At 53.3% G+C, this 18,899-nt stretch overlaps 1 protein-coding gene across 4 annotated transcripts in view; it reads left to right on the top strand.

Moving 5' to 3' along the window:
• Positions 1–18,899, top strand: part of Dipk1c (divergent protein kinase domain 1C) — a 52,049-nt gene that overhangs the window by 5,564 nt on the left and 27,586 nt on the right. For 3 of the 4 annotated variants that reach the window (XM_060376977.1, XM_060376976.1, XM_060376978.1), the window contains exons 2-3: positions 5,216–5,875; positions 11,554–11,718. In XM_060376977.1, the coding sequence (XP_060232960.1) occupies positions 5,216–5,875; positions 11,554–11,718 (825 nt within the window). Of the gene's footprint in view, positions 1–5,215; positions 5,876–11,553; positions 11,719–13,786; positions 15,853–18,899 lie in introns of those variants that run through there. The other variant, XM_060376975.1, reaches the window with a different exon arrangement.

Below are 18,899 nucleotides of genomic sequence, written 5' to 3'. Positions count from 1 at the left end.
TCGCCCACTGAGCCGTGCTCCACACCCTGGAATAGCATTTTCCTTAGAGCGTGCTTCCGCTGCTCTCCACCTGGAAGTGCCCTTTCTGATTCTCTGGACACTTGGTGCCTTGTCAAAACTTGGCAGAACCCCCCTCTTCTCTGCCTGCTGACTCGCCCCTCCGCCGTCAACGCTGAGCTCACTCAGCCTGGGAAGCCTGACCCCACTCTCTATAACCAGGTCTGGGAAGCTGCAGACGGGCTCTCGCTGCCCAGGGCCAGGTGCCAGGGACGGCGCCTCTGACTGTGTTGGACCTCGTGACATCACCTGTGACTCTGGACTGTTGTCCTTACTGCACACTCTCAGAAGCAAGGCGCACAGCCCATGAGGGGCAGAGGCCGGCCAAGCCAGCCGGCCACAGGAACTGTGCTGTGCTGCCCTTCCTGCTGTGCTCTGGGGCCAGCAGCCCCCATGGTTGTCATCCAGCTGTGAAGCGAGCCTGGGAGCTGCCCGCTGAGGTGGCCCCGAGCGCACTCACTCACAAGGGTTACACTCGGAACACTGTCAGTGTTAACTTGTTTGTGTCCAGGTGGGGACAGGGCCTTGTTCTAGAGCAATCTTGATGGGACTCACCAGCTCCTGCATCTGCAGTATAACCCATGGTTGGTGCAGTGATGAGGAGAGCCAGCTCCCCTTCCCCACACGCTTCTAACTCATACCCAGGGAAGAGTGTCTCCGTGGCTGGGGCCTAGCCAGGGCCTCTTCTAAGGCTTCCTCTGGGCCTGGCTCCTCGAGTGCCCCTTTGAGCACTGTGAGTGTCCGCAGCCCCCAGCTCAGGTGATCACACAGCCGCTTTCTTTTTCAGCTCTGCCCTGAGCTTCATGCAGGAGCATTTCCAATTAAATTACTGCTGCAGTGACATCAGAGAAATGCCGTGGAATGGGTCCAAGCCACTTTGGGTACCACGCCGTTTCTCCTGTTTAATTTAAAAGGAAGGCAAGACAGTGCTGCCTTTTTTTTTTTTTTTTTTTTTTTACCAGGTTTATTGTAGGCATGTGAAGCTGTGAACTTGGATTGAGCAGGGAAACACTCAGACAGTGAATAGCGTATGCGCATACAGCTCTGTGACACCCACTGGCTGTCTCAGTACCCTCCCTTCCCAAGGCCATCTGGAAAGACGGCCCAGAGCTAAGGTCAAAGGTCAGCATTCCCTCCGGGTCAAAGTCCGGCCGGTCAGTAGAGTGCTGATGGTGCCAGCACGGGTCCACGTCCAGATCCTCGCTGAAAGTCAGGCATGGTGCTGTACACCCGTGATCCCAGCAGTGGGGTAGGGCACACAGGCAGACCCCGGAACCACTGGCCTGTTGGTGTAGCCAAAAAGTGGCTTCCTGGTTTATTGACAGACCCTGTCTCAAAAAGTAAAGAACAATAAAGGAAGGGACCCACAGCTGACCTCTGGCCTCCATATATACAGGTATATACACCCCACAACCACCACTACCGCCACACCACACCACCACCACCACCACCACCACCATCACCACGACCTCCACACCACACCACCACCACCACCATCACCTCCACCATCACCACCATTTCCACCACCACCATCACCATTCTTCTCCTTATCACCATCATCATCACCAACACCACCATCACCACCATCACCACCATCACCACCACCACCACCACCACCACCACCACCATCACCACCTCCACCACCATCACCACCATCATCACCACCACCTCTACCACCACCATCACCACCTCCACCACCATCACCACCTCCACTACCATCACCACCTCCACTACTTCCACCATCACCACCACCACCTCCACACCACACCACCACCACCATCACCTCCACCATCACCACCACCTCCACACCACACCACCACCACCACCACCTCCACCATCACCACCATCACCAACATCACCACCACCACCACCACCACCACCATCACCTCCACCATCACCACCACCTCCACACCACACCACCACCACCACCATCACCTCCACCATCACCACCACCTCCACACCACACTACCACCACCACCATCACCTCCACCATCACCACCACCTCCACACCACACCACCACCACCACCTCCACCATCACCACCATTTCCACCACCATCACCATTCTCCTCCTTATCACCATCATCATCACCACCATCACCAACACTACCATCACCACCACCACCACCACCACCATCACCATCACCACCTCCACCACCACCATCACCACCTCTACCACCATCACCACCTCCACTACTTCCACCATCACCACCACCACCATCACCACCACCATCACCACCATTTCCACCACCACCATCACCATCACCATCACCACCATTTCCACCACCACCATCACCATCACCATCACCACCATTTCTACCACCACCATCACCACCATTTCCACCACCACCATCACCATCACCATCACCACCATTTCCACCACCACCATCACCATCACCATACCACCATTTCCACCACCACCATCACCATTCTCCTCCTCATCACCATCAACACCAACACCACCATCACCACCATCACCAACATCACCACCACCACCACCACCACCACCATCACCACCTCCACCACCATCACCACCATCATCACCACTACCACCATCACCACCATCATCACCACTACCACCATCACTACCATCATCACCACCACCACCTCCACTACTACCACCATCACCACCATCCTCCTCCTCCTCACCATCATCATCACCACCACCATCATCATCACCACAACCATCACCACCTCCACCACCACCATCACCACCACCATCATCACCACCACCTCCACCACCACCACCACCATCACCATCACCATCATCACCACCACCTCCACCACCATCACCACCATCACCATCATCACCACCACCTCCACCACCATCACCACCATCACCATCACCACCACCATCATCACCTCTACCACTACCACCACCACCTTCACCACCATCACCACCTCCACCACCACCATCATCATCAACATCAGGGGCAGCAGCAGAACTCTGAGCTTATGGCGTCGTTCTCTAGCGGGGAGATGAGGCACAGCACTTTCTTTCTATTTAAAATCCTTCTTTATTTCATGTGTATGAGTGTTCACTACACTCGTGTGTGTGCACCACGTGTGTGCCTGGTGTCTGAGTCAGAAGGGGGTGTCAGACACTCCCCCAAAGCACAGAACCGAAGCCACAGATGGCTGTGAGGTGCCATGTGTGCTCCAGAATCTGAACCCAGGTCCTCTGCAGGAGCAGCGGGGTGCACCGCTGAGCCCCCCAGGCTTTCTTCCTGCAGAACCCTGTCGTAGAAGGCTTGGAGCGTGGTGTTTGATTAGTGAGAGCCTCCGTCTCTGCTACACGGAGGTCTAAAGGGTACCAACGCAGGTGTGCTCCGTCAGCAGGAAGCCTGCGGGAGGGGCAGCCCGGACCTGTGGCTTTGGGGCTTCAGGCAGCTGTGGAGTTAGTGTAAAAGTGGCTGGATGGTACAGGCACCGCCTTCAGCACAGGCGGGCTCTTGGCTGACAGGAGTTTTGAACCTCTGTCTTCAGTAGTCACGAAAGTCCACAGTTTCTTGTTAGCTGCTCTGTGTTTGGAACTCACACCCTTTGCATGGTGCAGGGGCTGTGAGGCATGGTGTGTACAGCTATGTTTTGCATGTAGGGCACGGGGCAGTGCCAGGCATCAGGAGTTTCTTAGATGCACGCAGTCAGAGCCCAGCAGGGACCGTAAACGCCCCGTCATTTCAGCCTGATGCCACTGTGGCCAAATGAGTCATGAAAGTCTGTGGTTTCCAGACAGCTTTTGGTTTGGAAATTATTTGTGTGTGGGCACTCGGAGTTTATTTTCTTGATTTCAAGGCACATCTTATAATCATCTCAGGGGCAGTAAAGCTGACTAACGCGAAACAAGCTCCTGTCTTTGAGAACAACATGCTGACATGTCTGATTGTGGCTCAAAGGCCATCTTGTTCTTTGCACACGTGCTTCTCGCTGGGCTGTACACTGTGAAGGCGGCAGAACAGGTTAGATAGAGGAGGAGGAGGCGGCCCCAACCAGGCGGCATGCTGGGGCGCTGCAGCCCAGCAGGGAGAGAGTGGTCAGGCCCCCAGCTTGCAGCTCTCAGACAGGAGATTCAGTCAGAGTGTCTGCGCTGGTCATCCGGGCATTTTAGAGAAGCAAAGCAGGTGAAAAGACACTGAACAGAGTTATGACTCTTCTCCCTTCACTCCCTGCCCCTTTGTGCTCCTTCCTCTTTCTTGAGGACTGACAGAATAGTCTTCCTAGGAAGCGATGGGAGGCTAATCAGGTTCCCATGTCCCCCAAGTGGTGCCATCCTGGAGCCCCGGGATGTGTGGGAGAGACTCCCCACCCCAGGCCTCACTGCAGAAGCAGCCGCAAACCGTCCCCACGCATCCAGAGCGTCACCAGGCCCTCCCTGCCCCTGTCTGCTCCAGGAGCAGGAGCCATGCTATCTGACATCGTGGGCGCTGGAGGAGTGGGAGCACGGAGAGCACGCCACCTCAGGTGTGAAGGCGAACACAGGCGTGTGTTTGTAGGAAGGATAGCGCCGTGGTCCGCCCGAAGAGTAGACGAGGCCTCACCCAACCCAGCTGCTCTGGCATGGGCATGTTAACCCATGGATGAGCCTCGTGTGAGGGTCGTGACCTGGATCTGCTCTTCCAGGGCTCAGCTTTTCTCAGCCTTCCTCAGCCCCCTCCTCAAGGAGACGCTCTTGAACTCTAGATGTCTGATTTAGAAGGCCACGTCCTCAGCTCGACTGAGTGACATAATCATGAGAATCTTACCATGAGGGCTGTCTGTCTGAACCTGTCTCTCCCTGGATACCAAAAAATCAACCCAAGGGGCTCAGTTACCCCCACCACAGCCTAGACCTGGGTAGCTACACACCTCTTTTCCATGCTGAGAATCACTTCTGCATTTCTTACGATACTCACGATACTCACGGCCGCAGGGTGCAATGCAGCTATGCTGTGTTGCGAAGCGATGACAAGCGGGATAGTCTGTGCTCTGTGCACACCATTTAACTACTGTTTCCGGCTGGAGCGTTGGCCGGGCAGCTCACAGGTCCAGGAGAGCCCACCTCTCTCATCTGGACTGTTTCTCTCCTCGGCTCGTTATGAATCCTCCTGCAGGTGCCGATGTGTGCTTCTCCTTGGCCTCTACCCCTGCCCTGTTGTGACCCACTGTTCCCTTTCCTTCCAGTGCCGGGACTACCGCGGCGGCTGGCTCACGGGCGCCCTTTGCGAGGACCTGTGCGTGGCCGGGGAGCTGCTGTACCAGCGCTGCCTGTATTACGAGCATGGCAAGAAGGTGCTGCAGGCCCAGTGGCGAGGCCGGACTGTGGTCCTTAAATCCAAGAAGGAGGCCTTCACCAGCTTCCCAGCCCTCAGTCTGCCGGAGGAGGAGGCAGGGCCGGGTGACCCGGGTATCCCTGAGGCTGAGCTGCTCCTGATGGTGGCTGGGGAGGTCAAGAGCACGCTGGGCCTGGAGCTGCCCAACAACAGCATAGCCCCGCTGTGGCCTGCCAGGCAGGGCCCCCGCTGGCGGCAGCAGCTGGCCAGCGCGTGGTCGCTGCTCCAGCAGGAGGAGTACTTGTACTTCAGCCTACTGCCGGACCTGAGCCGCCACATCCTGCCCGTGCTGGGATCCTGTGGCCACTTCTACGCTGTGGAGCACTTGGCAGCCGGTAGCCCTCACCACAGGGCACTCTTCCCACTGGCTGACGCTGGCCAGGCACAGGCTATCAGCCACATAGCCCTCAGCTTCTTGGACATGGTGAGCCATTTTGACAGCGACTTTGCCCACCGCCTCCACCTCTGTGATATCAAGCCCGAGAACTTTGCCATCAGGGGGGACTTCACGGTGAGTGAGCAGGCTGCCATGCTTTTGGCAGGGAGAAGAGTCTGGTCTGTGGGAGGGAGTGAGGTCTCGGCCTCCAGAAGGAAGTAACCTTGGGCAGCTTTGTGGCTCCCCGGTCACTCCCGTTCTAGACCACTTCCCCGCCAGGTCAACAAGAGGCTATAAATAGCTGCATCTGCTGCTCCGTCAAGTCCAGTGAAGGAGCCCTCGGGAGGCAGAGTGCAGCAGGGAGCTCAGGAGGTGCCCACTTCCTTGAGGGCAGCTCTGATGCCTCGGTAGTGCTGGTCCGGGGTCTGTGTGGGTGCAGGGGATGGATTCCCTGACAGGGATGGTGTGGTAAGAGCTCCAGGGCTGTTCTTCCAGGCCAGCTCTGCGAGCGCAGCACCAGAGTGCTGGGAACACTCAGTGGCAGCCAGCGGCACTCCTCTGGGGAGGAGCAATGAGACCTCTGCACACACGCATGGAGCTCTAGTGTCTGCCAGCCGGAGAGGCCCTCAGGGATGGTAAAGGTCTGGCCCCGCGGCCCTTGCACACGGGGGGTGCCTTTTCCCCCAGCACGGGGGCTACACAGCTGCAGCAGAGATAACTGTGGCGGGCTAGGGGTGACAAGAGGCATTTGCACGTTTTATTAGATAGTATCAGACACTTTCCCCTCTTGGCTAAAAGTAGTAAGTGTCAGGTTCTGCTGAGTCTCCCAACCTTGGTCTCAGCGCCTCCATGGCCAGGTGCTGTGCCACCCAGCCACCCAGCAGGAAGTGGTGATGGGACCTGTGATGTCATGGGGCCTGTGATGATGTCATGGGCACAGGGTGGGCAGTGGGGAGGGCTGTGCTTTGGTTAGTCACTCTTGCAGCAACTTTGTTGTTATGCTGCAAGTGCTACTCAAACTGGATTGCTTATTGTGGGGATTGGCCCATGGACTAAGGCTCTTCTTCCCGGTTAGGACATTGAGAGACCAAATAAGTTATTGCTGGGCCATGGCATTTCATGGTAGGCTGCGCAGGATTGACTCTTTAAAAGCAGCCTGAAATCCAGGGGACAACATTTGCCTCCAGAGTTGTATGTAATCAGGTTTTTGTCCTTGCTCTCACTGTGTCCTTCTAATGCCCAGGCCATGCCTGCTCTGGAGGGTCTGAAGATTCAGGGGTAGCTTTTAATTGGACAAGATGGACCTGTGGGGTAGTTCTGGTGAGTCCCAGAATGTTCTGGGGCCCCTGAGGACATCTTAGTGGTTTTCCTTATCTTATCATCAGAGAACCTGGTAGCAATGCAAATCCTATTTTTGTCACATCTATCTATCTATCTATCTATCTATCTATCTATCTATCTATCTATCTATCTATCTATCTATCGTGTGTCATGAATGTCACAGCATATGAAGAGAGGTTAAATGTCAATTTGTGGAAGTCAGTCCTGCCCTTAATGCCATGTAGGCTGAATTCAGGTCCTCAGGTTTGGTGGCAAGTGCCTTTACCTGCTCATCCATCTCACCAGCCCAGCCCTGTAAATTCTCACACTGCACCTCAGACCTACTGAACCTGAGACTCTAGAGAGGGCCAAGGCACCAACACTGATCCAATCCAATACTCAGAAAGACCAAGCAGGAGAGTGCTGAGTTCAAGGCCAGCCTGGGCTACATGGTATGGTAAGATCTTGTCTCAAAAACACACAGACTAACAGACAAGGTACGCTCATTGTGCCTTTGCTCTGTGCTCAAGTTTGGGAACCTGCACTCCTGCTTCCAGAAGGTGGGCTGAATTTTTGAGCCCTGGACAACCCCTGCCCTGATTCGGGGGAGGAGTTTATAGAAGAGGAACAAGAAGATTTCAAGTCTTCCAGTGAAGGCCTTCAGGGTTTATGCAGTACATACTAAACATCTAGGAAAGAAAGTGACCCCAAACTACACAAGCGCACCTTTCAAGCAGCTGAGATGCTTCCTGAGAGAGAGAGAGAGAGAGAGAGAGAGAGAGAGAGAGAGAGAGAGAGAGAGAAGGAAGTACAGGAGGACCAGGAACAACTCAGTCAACGGAGAGGAGGGGGTCAAAAGCAATGACGACCCTCTGGTGCCAGATGAGGTTGAAGTGGAGGCCGCTGCTTACCTCATTTTGTGTAGGATGAATTCTGTGATTCTCCCAATGCTAAGAAATATCAGGAAGGTTTTCCTGTTTGATTTGTTGCTGTTCTTATTTTAGGCATATAGGAGCAGCAATTCATTCTAGGCTACACAGCATAAATTAAAAAATAAATCTCTCACAGGGAGATGAGCAGAACAGTGTCACAGAAGGGGCTGAGGAGGGGCACAGAGGCTGGTGAGAGTGCTGGGAATTAGCGAGAAAATGGTCCTCACCCTAAAGATAAACCATGAAGACAGTAAAGGTTTGTTAGCATAGCTCTCATTAACTTAAAAAATTAAAAATGATTTCAATATTTTATGTGTATGGTTGTTTTGCCTGATGTTATGTCTCTGTGTCACTTAAAATCTATTTTGGAAGTTTAAAACAGGATTTTTCTGTGTAGCTCTGGCTGTCCTGGAACTCACTCTGTAGACCAGGTTGGCTTTGAACTCAGAGATCCGCCTGCTTCTGTCTCCTGAAGGCTGGGATTAAAGCCCACTACCACTGGGCTTAAGATATTTTATTTTTTATGTATATGAGTGTTTTGTCTGCATGTATGTCTGTGAGCCATGAGTGCGCCTGGTGTCCACAAAGGCCAGAGGGAGCATCAGGTCCCCTGGAGATGGGGTTATGGTTGGTTGTGAGCCACTATGTGGGTGCTAAGAACCAAACCTGGGTGCTCTGAGACAGCAACAATGATTAACTGCCACCTCTCCAGCTTCAGTTCTCATTAGCTTTTAGTGTTTTAACCAAGACAAGTGACAAGATTACTTCTTGTCACTAATTAGTTTTGACCAAATAACAAGACAGCAAAGATGGGGAGAATGTGTAGGCTTGGGATATAGCTCAGTGGTAGAGTCCTACCTGACATGCACACAGCCCGGCTCTATCCTCAGCATTTCAAAAGAAAAAAAAAAAAAAAAGACATCAAAACACTCACTTTTGCTGTGCAATAGTGGCTAACACCTTTACTCCTAGCACTTGGGAGGCAGAAGCAGAGGGATGTCTGTGAGTTCGAGGCCTGCCTGGACTACTGAGTAAGTTCCAGGACAGCAAGGGCTAAAACAGAGAAACCCTGTCTCCAAAAACAAACAACAACAACAAAATGAAACAACACAAAATGAGAAAAGCCCGCCCACCCACTTTAATGAGGACGGGGGTGGCTCACTGTAGAACGCTACGCTTACTGGGCCTTTGTGATGCCCCCTTCCAGTCCCCACTACTTCCCCCAAAATAGCAACAAAAGGAGGGGCGCAAAGTGGGAAGAGGACATTTGAGAGGCTGCGTGTTGGAATGTAGAAAGGGAGAAATTGGGGTAGATATGATCAAGAGACATAGTGCATCTGTATGAAACTGTCAGAGACTAAATAAAGATATTATAAAAAATAAAAAACTTAACTTCCCGAAACAAGTAGACAACAACGAACAGTTTGCCTTGAGTTCATTATTAGGCAAAGATCATGAAAGAGGGAAAGGCTCTCCGTACTTTATTTTCATTGTTCTACAAGTCTGAAGATAATTTATGTCTCTGCTGCTGTTTTACTGATAATCCCCAAGAGGCCAGCGCCTCTCAGCGTCAACCCTGCATGAAAAGGAGAAAACAAAAATAGAAGTCAGCAAACACGCCTTCTGAAGCCAGATGACACCAGCCAATGAGCCCTCTGAGATGCTATAGGGTTTGTTTGGGGCGGGTGTGTGTGTGTGTGTGTGTGCTGACATTTCACAACGGCCTGGAGGGCTTGTGGGATGCCAGCTCCATCAAAGATGTCACATTTTGAAATGACTTCTTATCTCCAAGCTATCAGCTGTTGGACTTGGGCAGACTCCAGATTCTTGCAGATTTGAGCTCTTTTTTTTTTTTTTTTTTTCCCAGGTGGTGAAGGAAAACCTGCATAATTTATAAGTTATTCTTCTTCTGGTTTTGAAGCCTGTTTGGTTGGAAGCCAGAAAGATAAATCTGAAATTTCAGCAGTCCCCAAGTTCTTACTGTGATGATGGAATTAGCGGCTGATGCTCTTGGGTCGGGGCTCATACATGCTGATCCTAATGTCAGTGCCACAGTGCCATTTGCCTGTGGCCCCATCTGGTTGGGTAGTTGACATGGATTCCAGATGGGTCATAAACAGAGCAGCCTGTGACTTCCCATAGTCTTGTGGCTCAATCATCTGTCTCTCACAGCGTTTGTAATCCTCACCCTGAGAGCTGTGCAGAAGTGTGGAACTTAGCAGAGTCAAATGGAATTCTCATGACAGGCATGGACTAGCAGGAGGTGGAGGACGGAGCTGTGCCTGATAGTGAGTGTCACGTGGACCTGTCACAGCTACAGCTCTCACAGAAGCCATTACTGTCTCAGACAAAACACTTCTGCAGGGACACAGGATGTCTGTCCCACTTCTGTTCATCTATCCTTGGCTAGAAGCCATGCTGTGGTTAATCATCGTGACCAAGGACTACTGTTTCAAAGGCTCTGATGCTACTCCCTTTACTCTCTTTACTCCCTTTATGTATGTGTGTGTGTTCATGTGTGTAAGGCAGTGTTATCTATCACCATCGTCACCACCACCACCGCCATCATCATCATCATCAGTTTAGGCAGGATTTCCTGCTAGCCTGACCCTCATCAAGTAGCTTGGGGTAGTTAGCCACTAAGCCCAAGGGATTGATTTGGTTTTGCTCCCTCAGCTCTGGACTTACAACGCTTTCTTTCTCTTTCTTATAACATGACTTCTGGGGATGGAACTCGGGTCCTCGTACCCACTTTACGACTGAGCACTCTCCAGGGCTTTTTGACTTTAAAAGCTTCCCTTCCCCAGGCCTCTTCATATGGATGTCCATTTCACCAGCACCATGACGACACTTCAGCATTCCATTCTCAAGTATCGGTGTCCTCTGGAGAAGCTTCGCTGCTTATTTATGTGGACAAACATCATAGATGGTCAAAGAAGAAACAGGAGGAGGGGCTGGAGGGACGGCTCAGTGTGTAGGGGTGCCAGATGCCCTTCTGGGGGGACCGGAAGTTGGTTCCCAGAACTGAGGTCGGTGGCTCACAACCGCCTGTAACCAGCAGCAGGAGAGCCAGCCTCCTCTTCCAGCCTCACAGGCACTTGCACACTTGTGGCACACATGCACACACATGCGCATAAGCACAAATAAAAACAAAGGTTATGAAAACAACAAAAAGAAAATTCATTCTAAGTTGTTGTACATAATATACTCTTAAAGTCCAAGATGAAAGTGATATGGTTGGCCACAGTCCCAGAGCCTTGGCTAGACTTAGTGACATCAAAGGATTTTTTTTTTTTTTTTTTACAGTAAGACTTTAGTTGATGATCTACGGTAGCAGCTTGTGTAAAGGAAGCACTTGTACACACTCTGGGGAAACAAGGTCATGGCCTGGGCATTTCCTCCTGACAGGTGGACTCTGGTCACAGTCCTGTGGTCAGCACCTCCACAGTCACTGTGACACATGGACACCAGGACAGAAGGAACCGCAGGCCCCCTGCAGGGGTCACGCCGTGATTCCATATTGCCGGGCTGCCATGTTGCTGTGTGCTTTTTTGATTTCAGGTGGTAGCCATCGACGTAGACATGGCCTTTTTTGAGCCTAAAATGCGGGAAATCCTTGAGCAAAACTGCACAGGGGACGAAGACTGCAATTTCTTTGACTGTTTCTCCAAGTGTGACTTGCGGGTGAACAAGTGCGGAGCCCAGCGTGTCAACAGCAACCTGCAGGTGAGCAGCGGGAGGGGCTGAAGGTTGCAGGTGGCGCACGGCCCACGAGGCTGCTCTCTCCCCTGCAGCTCCTCTTGAGGCTGCTGGAGAGCTTGTTTGGGGGGTCTAGCAGGGGACTGCAGCTACTGCGTGCCCGTAGAAGCTGCAGAATGCGCTTCCTGCTCCCCGGGGAAGTTGAGCAGGCGGCACTCAGGGTGCTGGGATAGGAAGGCAACACTCGCCTAGCCAGCTGATCGGCCCCGGTGATCCGGTGATCCGTGGAGAGGCTTGTTCTCAGCCAAACCGCCTCACACCTAAGCAGAGCCATTCTTCTGGCCAGTGTTGGCCTCCCTGTCCGTTCTCACACAGGGAGAAAGGATGCAAGCCAGAGTTGGGTCCACTGAGGCTGAGTACACAGGAGCCCACCCGAGAGGTCAAGGTAGTCCTGAGAGAGGGGCCAGCAGGGGAGGCTGGCCACCATAGGCAGGGCCGGCGGCAGGGGCTCACAGGGAGGGTGAGGGTGTGGGTCCAGGAGGTCAGGCCTGAGGAGGTGAGCAGGACTTGCCTCTGGCTCATCAGCGCCAGTGCATTGGCAGGTAGGGAGACTCCAATCCCAGGCCGAGTTTCTCTCCCATTCCTTTTCTCCACATCATAGTCCCCACCAACCTCACCTGATCCTTCCAGGCTGATGGGTGTGACCATGGGCCTCCGGGTGCCCAGCCACCGAGGGCAGCCTGGAGGATGCCCACGCTGCTTGGCTCACTGCCGCCTGCCACGGTCACTCTCTCTCCTGTCCCCGTGCCCTAGAGACTCTAATTCTGTCATCCAGCCCTCCCCACCCACAACTGCCCCTAGTCCATCCTCCCAAGGAGCTTTACACCTGGGGCTGATGGGAGTCCTGAGCTGAAGCACAGCAGATTAAGCAGGTGCTCAGGAAGGCACACCTGGGGCTTTCCTACCCTGAAGGAGAGACCCAGCAACAGAGGTGTCAAGCTGGTGGAGCTCACCCAGCAAGGCAAAAGCCAGGCTGTCAGCACAGCATCTACACAGACTGCGGGTCGAGTGCCAGGATCTCCAGGTATCTCCACTTCAAGAAGGCCCATCCGTGACATGGGCTTTCGGGGCGCCGTCTCAGCCCCTTCCGTGTGGAGCTACCCCTGGATGGATCTGTGGTTCCCCGGCCCTTGAGCCATGCAGACAAGATGATTTCCACCCAGACCCTGCCATCTCTGATGACATCTCTGCTTTAAGAGAAACCAAGAACTGGCAAAAATGGCTCTGTGAGTAAAGTCACTTGCCAGGCCCAACGTCTAGGTTTTAATTCCTGGAATTCACATGGTAGAGAGAACTGACTCTTGCAAGCTGTCCTCTGACCACACACACACACACACACACACACACACACACACACACACGACTCTTACAGATTCACTGAAAAGCCAGTGGAACCTTGAACCAAAGAAAACTGGTAGAACAGGTGTAGTGAGACACAGATGACAAATCCAAAAGGCTGAAGAATTTAGGAAATTATCTCATCACTTAAAGACATAATTAAATTATGCTAACTAACACTCAACAATGATATGCTTTTGCCAGTTGGGACTAGTCCTTAAAATGCTATTAATTAACAGTTGACACTCTAGGGAGTTAGGTGAATGTTTCCTTGGAGTGATGTGACGTTCTGGCTTTGCAGCGGTTGTGGACACACTCATCCCTGTTCCTGACTCTTTACTGACCTTGAATACAGCTCCAGAAGTGAGCATGAGCTTTCTTTGTGATGCAGTATATTGCACTAAATGAAGTATTCTTTTTAAAGTAATATCTTTGCAAGTAGCGGAGATGGAGGTGACAGGTGCTCCTTGCCGCTGAAGGAGTTGGTGAGTGAGGCTGACAGAAGGCCTGAGGAAAGCCGGGTGCTGTTGTCTGGGCACTCTGGGGCAGTGCTCCTCATGAGTCTGGAGACCTTGAAGCCGGGAAGCAAACGCTGTGTGAGTGCCTGTGAACAGCTCCTCGGGCATGTGCTGCTCCCGGTGCTGGTGCGGCTGAGGGTGACCTGCTTTGCTGCACTGACCTGTCACCTTCCCCTCAGGTCATCTGTGAGAAGATATTCCGGCACTGGTTCTCCCCCGGGAGCCCCGCAGTGTCCCCCCAGCTCCGGCTGCAGCTGCAGCAGGCCACCGAGGAGTGTGCGCGCCCCGGGGCCAGCTCCGGGGGGGCCCGGCCGTCGCCCCGAGTGCTCCCCAGGCTGCGGTGGCTGCTGCAGGCCACCCTCAGGGAGCTGCAGGAGGCGGCTGAGTAGCCATGGTCCTCGAGGGGACACAGTGACCTTCAGGCCAGTTCTTCTGCCCGAGGAGGAGCGTCCGCTTCCGGCGTGGGAAGCAGCGTGCACTTGGCCTCCCACCTGTGGCTGTGATGGGCCCTGCCCTGCTCCCCTCCCGCCGTGTTTGTGCTGACTGCTGTCCTGTTGCTCTTCACTTGACTTGTGGACGTGCCAGGGTGGAGTCCCCCCCCCCCCCCCAGGAGCACACACACACACCTTGTCAGCAGAGACGAGGGCCTCTGCGCTTCCCGAGAGCCATTAGCGAGCGGAAGGATGAGTGTGGGTGCACAGAGGAGCATGCTCTCAGATCAGTGTGCGCGGGTGTATGCCCATAGGTGTGTGAGCGCATTTGTGAATACGGATGTGTATTGTATATACATGAGTATGGTGTGTTTGTAAATGCGCGTGGGCTTGTGTGTGTACATGGTGGGATTGCACAGATTCTCAGAATCAGGGTGTTCCTGAATGCGCGCGCATGTGTGTGTGTGTGTGTCTGTGTGTGTGCGCGCGCGCGCACGCACACACACGCATGAGCCCGTCATCGCGCCTGTGAGTCTGTGAGCATACCCAGGGTGCACTCATGTGAATGCCGAGGTTGCGTGTGCCTGTCCAGGTGGAGGCTGTGTGGCGCGGTGGCTGTCCGGTGTGCCCCTGGAAGCTTGCGTGGCCGGCGGAAGTGTGGCTTTCCTCCGGGAGTGTGGAGCAGCAGCCTTTAGTGCTTTGCATGTTGCGGGATTTCATGGACGCCTTCCCGAGCTGTTCCTTCTGCGTGGCACCGCGTGTCTGCAGGCTGCAGCGTGTCACCCACAGGGACGGTGCAAGCGAGAGTTGGTGGGCTCTGACTTCGGACCTACGGGGAGCAGCTCGCTACGGGGGAGCGGCTCGAGTGTGCTGCACTGTGGCACGGTGGGCACAGGCTACCCGGGCGCCATGGGCGCCCTGTGGTCTCCTGGCGAAGGTGCCCGCGGGCAGGCTTGCACAGGGCTAGGCAGGCTCTGCACGGCTCCGGCGGAGGAGGCTGGGACCAGCAGGCCGGACCCTTGGCCACCTTCCTTCCGCCAGCGCTCAGTGCGCCCACACTGCGCCAGTCAGGGCACTCAAGGACGATGTGCTGCCTGGAGGGTGTGGGAGGTGTGCCAGCGGCTTACAGGGAGGGAAAGACAAAGGTTGAGGTCTGAGGAGTGTACGGAACGATGGCGCCTCACCTCTCTCTTCACGTGCCACGTTCCCCGCCCACAGCACCCACCCTCTGACCCCCGGCTGTGCTCCTGGGAGCTTCGGGCAGTGGCACGAGAGGACAGACGACAGTCGGAGGGCACACCAGCCCTGACACTCACACCTCAAGGCTTTTTGGAGGTGCAGGTCTCCTGCCTTTCCCACCCCCTCATCCCAGCCCCAGCAGTTTGCCAGGCAAAGCGGTCTTTCTTAAAGGCTGCCCTCTGGGCTGCTCCCAAAGGCCTGCTTTCCGGTCTGCTCCTCGACGGGAGCCTGTGTGGGTCACCCGGCAGAAGTCAGCCAATCGCCAAGCAGGTGCCCAGGTCTGGGCTGGCAGGGCGTCACAGCTGGTAATGCCCCGTGGCCTGCAGAGCGGGGCTCCCGCTTTCCAGGCTGAGGCAGCTGCCCCTCCTGGGCCTGTTCCACAGTAGTGGAAAAGTCACAGGAGGAAGATGGTGTGAGACAGCCTGGACGGCGGACAGGCGCTCCGCGCTTCCCCTGGGGGCCTTGATGCTTGTGACCACTGCTCGGCCTCTGGCCTGGGAGTCAGGTGGCAGGCCTTTGCAGTGGCCCCAGACGGCTGCAGCCGCTAGTAGTTCTCATTTAACCCCAAACGGAAATACATGTGCAATATGTAATCACCTGACACGGCAGCATCCCCTTCTGCTGGCTTTTTACCCATTTACACACCACACACTTCCTGACGGAAGACTCCTTTTAAGGCAGTGGTTCTTAAAGTGTGGTAAATTCTTTTGTTTGTTTGTTTGCTTAAACTTTTCAGAACACTGCCTTTTATATAATAAACAAATATGGCATTATCAATGTTCCTGCTTTTGCTTGTTTTGTCTTGGGAGGCTTGGGGTTGGGTAAACAGCCTTGGGCAAGCTAGGCCAGCACCATATCACTGAGCTACGAACCCAGGGCCATATTTAAATTTGATTTTTCCAAGACGGGGTTTCTCTGTGGCCCGGCAGTCCTGGAACCCTGTCTCCTCCCGAGTGCTGGGACTAAAGGTGTGTGTTGCCACACCCGGCTCATACTTAACACTTCCGACAGGACGAGCGAGAGAGGTTGTGCTCACTCAGCTGAGCAACAACTGTACTCATGAGGAGAAACGCTGTCTCAGTTACACTCACAACACACAAAACACTGTCTTTACCTTACTCGGGCGCAGCAGTGTGTGCCTGTATTCCCACTCAGGGAGACAGAGGCAGGCGGATGGATCTTTGTGAGTTCGAGGCCAGCCTGGTCTAGTCTACAAAGCTACAAAGCAATTCCAATACAGCCAAGGCTACACAGAGAAATCCTGTTGCTATAAACCAACCACCACCACCAACAATAACAACAAACCCCAAACAAACAAAAATAACAAAAAACTTAACCAATCAATCAAACAAACAGACCCTAAAAAGAAAACAAACAAACAAAAAAACCTCAAAAACCAAAACTCAAAACAAACAAATCCAAAAACAACGCACCCAAAAACCTCATTAAAACTGGGTTTGTGTTTTTTCTTTTTAACCAGGGGTGAGCGTGAGCACAGTCCTCTCTACCACAGATTATGGAGTTTTCTGTATCTGGGGAAATCTCAGGAAACGCACATGCAGAGTACAATGGATAAGTCTCGCCCTGGAAAAACCGCTTGCGTGACCATGTGTCTCCCCTGCCAGAATTGGCTTGCCTCGCTCTGAGCCTTCCGGTCACTGCTCAGTTTTCAGAGATTATCCTGGTTAGCGCTATCATGACCTTTTGATGAAAGGATGTGCAGCCTGTTGACGTACGGCTGACACCTACCCACAGGTTTCTGGTTCTCTTGCACGAGCGTCACATTGATTCCTGGATCCCTGAGCTGTTCATTGAGTGGGGTCACATGATTATGAAAGCACAAACACTGCTGACATTGCTGAGCTCTCAACTCCTCACATAAATGGAGGCGCCAACAGTGTGCGGGCTGGCCTCCTAGCTGTGCTCCTCCTCCTCCTAGCTGTCCTCCAAGCTGTCCTCCTCCTCATAGCTGTCCTCTTCCTCCTAGCTGTCTTCCTCCTCCTAGCTGTCCTCCTCCTCTTAGCTGTCCTCTTCCTCCTAGCTGTCCTCCTCCTAGCTGTCCTCTTCCTCCTAGCTGTCCTCCTCCTCCTAGCTGTCCTCCTCCTCCTCCTAGGTGTCCTTCTCTTAGCTGTCCTCCTCCTCCTCCTCCTAGGTGTCCTTCTCCTCTTAGCTGTCCTCCTCCTCCTAGCTGTCCTCCTCCTCCGAGCTGGCTGTCGTACAGGAAAGCTACAGGAGGCCTGGGGATAGGGAGGGAGGGATGCATAGACAGGGAGAAGGAGAGGAGAAAGGATCCCATGTCTGTCAAGGGCAAGCACTCAGAGGTTTCTCCCTGATGGTTCCCACCTGCTGTTGGCGCTGTCTGCTCCTCCTACCTGAGAATCAAGCCTTTAGCACGTGAGCGTTGGGGGACATTCCAGATCTGAGCATCAAAGGCAGCTTTGATGGCTCAGTTTTGAAAAGGTGTAATAGAGGGCTGTCTGCATCCTTGCCTTGCTTGTCTGATCTGCAGTTTTGGGTAAGTGAACATGCTTCCAAATAATTGTCCCACCCACCCTTCAGATCTGAGGTCCACCTGGAAGACACTTAACAGCTGGCAGTCGCCTTGGTCTTGCTCCCTGACCTGCTCAGGCAGGGGTGTGTCTTTTACTCTAGCAAGTGCTGAGGCTTAGCGTCATCAGAACAGAAGAGCTGGCAGGATGGCTCAGCTGGTGAAGGCACATGTTGCCAAACCTGCCCACAGGTTTTGATCCCAGGAACCCATGAGAACTCACTCCTGAGGCAGAAACTCATCCAGACCACAAACTACTCTACAATAGTGTGAAAGTGGGATTGAGGTATTTCTCCTGAAAGGTCTCTCACTATGAGTTTGTTGTTTATTTGCTTGGTTGATTTCACACCCAGAAATAAGACAACTTGCATCTTATAGGGTCTGGAGAGACGGCTCAGTAGTTAAGGGCACCGGTTGCTCCTGCAGAGGACCTGGGTTAAGTCCACCCACATGGCAGCTCACAACCACCTGTAACTGCAGTTTCGAGGGCCGCTGTTAGGCCCAGCAAGAGCCTAACTTCTGGTGAGAGAGATTAAGAGAACTCGGAGACTGAATTAAACGAAAGAGGTTTATTCAAGCCATCTCATGATGGGGCTGCCCTCCAAATCATGGAGGAACAGCACCAAGAGACAAAAGCCTGGGGTTTTTAAAGGAAAAAGCGCAGGAAGCTGGTGTGTGTGTGTGTGTGTGTGTGTGTGTGTGTGTGTGTGTATGGGTGTGCAAGCTTGGCAGCTTAGGATTGGGAGAAAGAGCTATAGGGTGGTTGACATTTGAAATGATTGCTTCATCTTAGGTGCCCAAGTCCAGTGAGTCCTGCCCAGGACATCTGCACCAGTTGCCAGGCAACTCTATCTCATACAGCATTTCTGGACATTCTTTTGCAGCAGGGTGGAGACCTTTGGCATTCCTTTGCAACAGGGTGGGCCTTGTATCAATTCGCCTTTTGCCTTTCTCCTTTCTCCTTTCGTCCTTCTGCTTTCTGGAAAAGTACTGGGAGAACTTAGTTTAATATGGGGTATAGAATTCATAAAGAAACCTATAAATTTAACTTGTTCTTTCCAATGTGATGCTCTG

Source organism: Meriones unguiculatus, chromosome 2 (genome assembly GCF_030254825.1).
Source record: "Meriones unguiculatus strain TT.TT164.6M chromosome 2, Bangor_MerUng_6.1, whole genome shotgun sequence".
NCBI lineage: Eukaryota > Metazoa > Chordata > Mammalia > Rodentia > Muridae > Meriones > Meriones unguiculatus.
Note: the sequence above shows the minus strand (reverse complement) of the source record. Positions and strands in the feature narration are given on the sequence as shown.